The 6,992-nt window shown below is 38.7% G+C and overlaps 2 protein-coding genes across 5 annotated transcripts in view; both read left to right on the top strand.

The window, feature by feature from the left end:
• Positions 1-250: 250 nt before the first annotated feature.
• On the top strand, positions 251-3,479 carry ccdc92bb (coiled-coil domain containing 92Bb). 4 transcript variants are annotated; one of them, XM_039675396.2, is made up of 5 exons: positions 251-364; positions 1,831-1,993; positions 2,086-2,133; positions 2,200-2,546; positions 2,952-3,479. In XM_039675396.2, exons 2-5 carry the CDS (start codon positions 1,864-1,866, stop codon positions 3,279-3,281), a joined length of 855 nt encoding a protein of 284 aa, XP_039531330.2. In that variant the 5' UTR covers positions 251-364; positions 1,831-1,863; the 3' UTR covers positions 3,282-3,479. The 4 variants fall into 4 exon arrangements, with proteins under 4 accessions (XP_039531330.2, XP_039531329.2, XP_039531328.2 ...); XM_039675395.2 differs by having other exon boundaries at positions 2,086-2,546; XM_039675394.2 differs by lacking the exon at positions 251-364 and having other exon boundaries at positions 1,705-1,993.
• Positions 3,480-5,507: 2,028 nt separating this feature from the next.
• The window catches only part of cluhb (CLUH binding protein of NUMT mRNA b), a 17,891-nt gene continuing 16,406 nt past the window's right edge, over positions 5,508-6,992 (top strand). The window contains exon 1 of the mRNA XM_039675645.2: positions 5,508-6,992. This exon is cut by the window's right edge and continues 610 nt beyond it. Within this exon, the coding sequence (XP_039531579.2) occupies positions 6,477-6,992 (516 nt within the window). The 5' untranslated portion in view covers positions 5,508-6,476.

The raw sequence follows: 6,992 nt of genomic DNA on the forward strand, positions 1-6,992 counted from the left end.
ATTTGGGTTGAAACAACCTAGCATCTTACTTGTACAGATCTATCATTTATGAGAATTTTTTTTTTTTTTCCATTTTAGCATTAACTATTTTGCATTAAATGTGGAAACAACAACTGGCATTATTTCAGCTGTAGTTTCTGATAGAGTATACAGTGAAATTCTTTATTTTTCCAGGTAAATAAATATGGTATACAATTTGTTATGAGTTTTGTCTTTGCAAAAACTGATATACCCTAATGAGATGTAGGGATTGATATGGCAGATGGCTATGGCTAACTAACCCTTTCGTGTCCCTGACGCACTGTTTTGGTGGCGATGCTAAGCACTGGAGGTGTCCTGCATCCTTCATCTACTCAGTCAAACCGTAAGTATCATCATATTGTGATGTTCCACCTGCATGTTTATATATCATTGACAGTAACGCGGTGCAGTGATTTTAAAACATCATGTTGATGGAGGTGTACTTTAAAGATTCGAGATCGTCAGAGCCGTGAGGAAAACGTAACCTTCACGACATCATCATACGTTTCAACAGACTCATCTGTCAATAATCAATATCATATTTATTTAGATAATCATCATTTGCTGACATATTTCAATGCGCGAAGTTTGATGTGTGTGTAGTTATAGTTGAAATCGTTGTGGAAACGGCATAAATACAAATAAAATGTACAAAAGGATTAATAGACGTCGACGGGAGGATTGTGTGCTTTCTATGAAGAAGAAAACAAAATGGTTTGGCAACATTTGTTCGCTTTAAAGGGCGGCTATACATTCATTGCGATGTTTACATACGCCTGTCGCCGTTATGCATTTCCTGGGTCAGAATGTCCCGGATGTACCAATGACATAATGCTGATTTTAAACTGAATCATAAGCTGCTGATGCTGCAGTTGTAACAAAAGAGCCATTTTAAGATCCAGAATAATAGGGAGCCATCTGAAATATTATTATTGGTGCACAGAGTGACCACATCTTTGCACTTTAACAAAACAGCTTGGATTTATAGCATACACTTGTCAAACAAAACATTTCACTGAAGAGAAGGTTGTTTAAGTCCATGTGAAACGGAATTTTCGATTTATTGTGACATCATTCGGAGTAAAACAGAACAGTGCAACAGTCAAGGCCTGGAAGTAAAAATCCAGTTAGTTTTCTCCACAGAGGGAATTACAAACCTTTAAAAAAAGACTTAATGTGAGTTACTATGTTGTTAATCGATGGTATGTGTTTGTTGAAGCCATCTGCCTGATTAACTTATTAACTTATTTTCTAAATAATCATGTTTAACAGTGAAAAACTATGATCCTGCAAATATTTTTTTTTTTACCAGAGAATCAAATGACAGAGTCAAGTGAAGTACTGCGAATGACGTCGAACATACAATCTGGAACCAAGGCACTTTTGAAAGATAAAAAAATAGAGGGTGGGATTTGATTTTAACACAAATCCTTGCCATGTCTAGCTGGTCTCAGACTGGTGATTGGAGGGGAGTGGCTATAGGATAATTCTGATCGGGTTAGTTCACCCAAAAATGAGATTTCTGTCATCATTTACTCACCCTCATGTCTTTCCAAACCTGTAAGACCTTTTTGATGATATCTGAGAGTTTTCTGTCCCTCCATTTCATTTAATTTGTGTATCGAAGATGAACAAAATTCTTAAGGATTTGCAATGACATGAAGCGGAGTAATTATTGGGGGAGGGGGGGGGGTGAACTATCCGTTTAATGGAAACTAATTTGTTTCAGGCTTTAAATGAATGGTTAGGCCTATAGTGAAGAAAGTGTGGTTACTTTGTATTGACATTTTTCAATTTAACTGCAAAAAGGAGCTGTTACCTGCCAACATCTGGGACCAATCCATGGATAGATCCACACTTGCCCAACAGGTGGAGAGTGTTGAGCGAAATGTAGCATTTTTACAACAGGAACATCGGATCCTCCTGACCGGTCTACGGCTAGAGATACACAACCTGAAGAAACGATGCAATGGTCCGTCACTCAACCTCACTGTATAGATTCTCCATTCTCAAAAAGCCACTTTGCATTGTTAATCTCGTGTCTGTTAACTTCTGTCTCTACAGAGCTGAGTTGTGATCTAAGTAAAAGACCACCAGTGAGAACCCAAGAAGGTGAGTATAAAATCTCACAAAATTCCAGCTATTCCCACACGTTCCCTCAACTCCGTGTTATTATAGATATTGAGATGGAGGAAGAGCTGCTACAGGCACGATTACTGGAGACAGAGCAGCATTTGGCTGAGCAGGAAAGTGCGCTGGTGCAGCTTCGGGTGGAGCTACGGAAAAAGGGGGCACTTGCGAGCGCTCTGCAGGTTCGACTTCGAGATGAAGAGCGGCGGTTCCTGGACGAGCTGAAGCGGCGCAGTCATAAGATCACCACGCTGAGTCGTGACCTGCGCAAGCAGACCGATGTGGCCGCTCAACTCTCTTTCCAACTCCATTCAGCACACTTTCGATTGTATCACCAGGCAGAGGATTTTGAGGAAGATGATGAAGAAGAAGAGGATGATGGAGGTGCCATGCAGGTAGGACGAGCCCGTTCTCATCCCAAGGCGTCATAGACGACGCTTTTGCCGAAGCATAAACAACGCATTTATGCTTTGTATTCTTGTGTCTCTTGACTTAAAAAAAAAAGTAAAAACTCAATAAACAGCTGTTAACAAAAAAAAAAAACATTCAACGCAGATATGAGACGCAGATATATATGGGGCAGAAGGCGCCTCCTAGTGGTCTAACCCTAACCTTACCCCAGACCTAAACCTACCATAACTGAAGCGTCTCATTTGACGTTAAAGGGTGCCATGTGCGTTGGATGTTCACGCTTTTACAAAAGTGTCATATATGAGAATGCGCTGGTAGGCACTATGGATCCGATGGATCTACTCATAATCTGGCATGCAAATCAGTTTCATTATTTTACCTGTTCATAGGAATCGGAATGGGCTGCAAATTCTCCGTGGACATCTCCAGTGATGGCGGAAAACGCACGTCAAAGCCGAGCTTCAGGAAGGATGCGGAGATCGGAGAGAGTGAGGGAGTGCGTGCCCCGCGAAAGGGTGCTTGGGCCCGAGGAGCCCCGCCCCATGCCTGACCCCGCCCTTTTCCTTTATCCCTTCAGACATAGGCTCCTCCCCTTGCACAGGTCACTTGGAGATCCCTGGAGTGAAGGCGGCCTTTCAAGGATGTCGGTAGCTCGAAAAGGTAGATTCAGGAACCGGCCACTGAGGGAAGACATTGGACCAGAGACAACAGAGTTATAGAGTATAACAGTCCCTTTTTTCAGCAGACTTGGTTCCTGAGGTGTTTTTCCCATTCATTTTTTTCTATAGTGACTTTTTAAAAGTCTTTGTTTAGGAGTTATGATTTTAAGCCATGAACCAAACCAAACAGCTGCAATGCGAATCACAACATTACAAACTTTGATTTGAAGCAAAAAAGGTTTTGAAAATCTGACAAAACAGACAAAGCTGTGTACTTCACAGCTTTAACTACAATCCCATGAAGCATTACACATAACATAATTAAAATTAAAGCAGATGGAGGAATATAAAACTTGATTTGAAGACTTTAATTATGTAGGGAACCTACAGTACATCATTTGTGGTGCTTCATGTCAGTGAAGTGTTCTTCTCTGATTGGTCGATTTCTCTACAGAATCATGGTTAATGTAGTTTTTCAACTGGAATTCTGCTTTTGAACACAATTAGTTAAAAAATGAGTTGAATTTTGGACTGGTGTCTTCAACAGAAGCATAATTAAACAAATTGAAGCTCACAGTAGATATGTCTTCAAAAAGTTATTCAAAATACATTCCCCTATGGAGAAAATGAATGGGATTTTGTCTTCCGGAACATATTAAGGTTGGATATGAAGATTTTGGAAAATTAGTCTTCATTGTAAAATCCAGAACACTCTAAAACTTTCCATTCAGTAATTATTTGTGTCAATGAAGTGAATTATTCTTGTCACATTAGACACACTTTAAAAGATGAGGTAAACTGGTGTATTATATTGCTTTTGTGTTTTTGGTCTCTCTCTCTCTATAGACCTCATTCGGAGCAGCACTATGACAGCTATGAATGTGAGGGATAGACTTACCATGATTTCAATGGCATCCGCTGTAAAAAGCTCCTATATTTTTCCATTGTTCATGTTGTCGAGAGTTTTTTCGTCTACTGAAATTTCTGGTAAAGATATTTTTGCAGTGTTTTGTCAGCAGTAAAATCCAAAAACACTTTAACACTTAAAATGAAATAACAGTACAATCTATATCTATCCCTTACAGCCACGCTTTCATTCACGTTATACATAAAAGATGGCGCTGCCGTGGGTCAGTTGGTAAAAAGCTTTATGATGTAATGTATATGAAGTGAATCATGCTTTATTTATTAAATAATATAAAAATGTTTGGAATCGGACTGATGTTATTTTGTTCAGTTGGTCCTATTTATAAATATATATGCTTATACATTAGGTTTATAACGTTTTCTGAAAGTTGGGATAATAACAAAAAAGGCTAAAAAACTGAATTTTGTTTTTATCAAGGAATCTTACAGTGCCGACAAAATAATCACAATATCATACATATATTAAATACAGCAGCAGTCATGTTGTTTCTCTTGTGCTGTATTGTAGAAACTTATAATTCTTGACTTGATTTTAAAAAAGTTTCAATTTTCTAAGTGATATTCCATTGTTAAACAGATAGGATCGGAAGTACATAAAATTATAATGATTATAAAAAAAATATTTTAGAAAATGTAATTTTGGTTTAAAGAAATGACATGTCAAGGTTGTGACATTGTATAAGCACAATTACTTTAAATGATAAAAATGTATTAAACTCAACAGAGTCTGTGTGATGTTGTTATGGAAAGAAATAAAGAAAAAGGGGCTTCAGGATCAAAACTGACTTATTGTCTGATTGCCTGATTTCATACAGAGTAGTAATAATACGTCTTTTAAATATACATAGTTATATATTTTTTCTAAGTAGGAATATATTAGGCCTGATATATATATTTTAATTTAATTAAGTAATAGTTATGGTCTGAGAACAAGTGATTTAATAGGGCTATTGAGTGATAATGTCATACTTGATAAAATAAAGAGAAAATCAAATCATATGGTGGACATTTGTGTGAAGAACATTCGACTGGGATATTTTCAACAAGGGCAAGTAACCTGTGGCACTTTGTGTCTATCCACAATAAATAACACCTTGTGTTTTGTTTAATACAAATATTACAATATTAGAAATGTCACCTAACTTAACCCTAGCTTAAGCTCGAACATATTAGATTTTTAGTTCTGTGAAATGTTCTATATTTTGATTCCTCCAAATTGCAGGTTATTTAAACAGTTTTAAGACGTTCAAAAATAAAACGAATACCATATGGGCGCGGGACCCTACACGATAAATTAATAAGACATTAAAATGGATAGTTTAGCGAAACTCAGTAGCGTGTGCGCATGCGCATCAAGTAAAGGTGAGATTCTAACCGCAAAAATGCTTACATTGGAGAAGACACATACGAAGACGGTCGACAAGCTTCAGTTCCTACACAATGACGCTTAGGCTACTTGTTCTCTTCGTTTAGTATTCGTAAGGTGCTCTAGTCCTTCCACTTCTCCGACTATTGTAGCTTTTCAAAGCAGGTCGTCCTGCACATTCCGCCGGTACTGCAGCACTCTGTCATAGCAGCAAACGCTGGGACAGCAGAGACCGAGAAACGCATGCAGGGAATATAGAATACTTCTGAGCGAATGTATGCATTGGGATGGATTGCTTTTTTTCTTCTTTAAAGAAACTGAAGAAATGAGTTACGATTTATCTGGAAGAGGAATGGGATGCAGGGAACTCCATCGAGACTCCTCCCCCCGAGATTGATGTGTGTATGGGGAGATGAAGGGCAGAGAAATGACACTATGCATTGTGTTGCGTTTTGTTGGAGAGAGGGACATCCCTACATGGAGCAAACCGTTCTGCTTTCCTGTTCTTCTATGGAGATTTATAAGACAACGGGCACACTTATGAAGGAAATGAACTGTGAGAAGACATCTGCATGTGTAATATGACTTGCATTAGTTTCAAACATAGCCTACAGAAAAGAAAAGAAAAATCCATATTATTTTAATCTATGCAATGTTTCTTGTCTTTTACGGTTAAATAAATAGCAGATACAACTATCCAGTCAACCAATGAATCTATATAAATTATCCTTTTGATAATTTCTTGCATGCAAAATATAGAATGTCTTTACTAGATCCGAACATGTTTCAGCTATTGTAGACTTGGTAATTGAGTATGTCAACTGTCTGTCAGGCTTGTTTTACAGATTTGCCAACAAAGCACTGTTTTTCTAGCTGCCAAGGTCATTTTAAAATCACATTAGCTCTTATTAGCTGACTCACAGTGGGCTCCAGTATTACAGTTCTTGCTCTTTGGTAATGAAATGGACAACATGGGGAACATATTTAGTTGTTGCCGCAAGGTGTCTGAGATTATTAACGCCAAGGAAGTCGGGCGTCAGACTGAGGAGCTGTCTCTGCTGCAATCCCAGGAAAATAGCGATGTAGAAAGTCTGTCTCCTTCAAGAACTTCAGCTGACCTGCTGGCATCTCCAGTTCTGGACCAAGATCATCTCCTATTCCCGGACATCGTGCTTAGCAGCAGCCTTCGGGTCAGGGGGCTAGAACAAGATGCCAGAAGAGACGATGGAGTTGATCAAAGCAACCTGCGAAATGGAGAGCTGTTGGGGCCGCCAAGCACAAACATTGCAGGCACACATCAAGTACGCTCTATAGAGGATGAATGGCCCCTTCTGTCATCCCTATACAACATACCTGCAGCTCAAAACCGAATATGCACTCACGGAAGTGGAGCAGACACTTCTCTCCTCGGTCATGGGACATTTGCAAATAGTCAAACTTCACTTTCTGGTCCAGCTAGCACTGATGCCTCAAAAAGT

This window comes from Pimephales promelas, chromosome 19 (assembly GCF_988280905.1).
Source record: "Pimephales promelas chromosome 19, fPimPro1.hap1.1, whole genome shotgun sequence".
NCBI classification, from domain to species: Eukaryota; Metazoa; Chordata; class Actinopteri; order Cypriniformes; family Leuciscidae; genus Pimephales; species Pimephales promelas.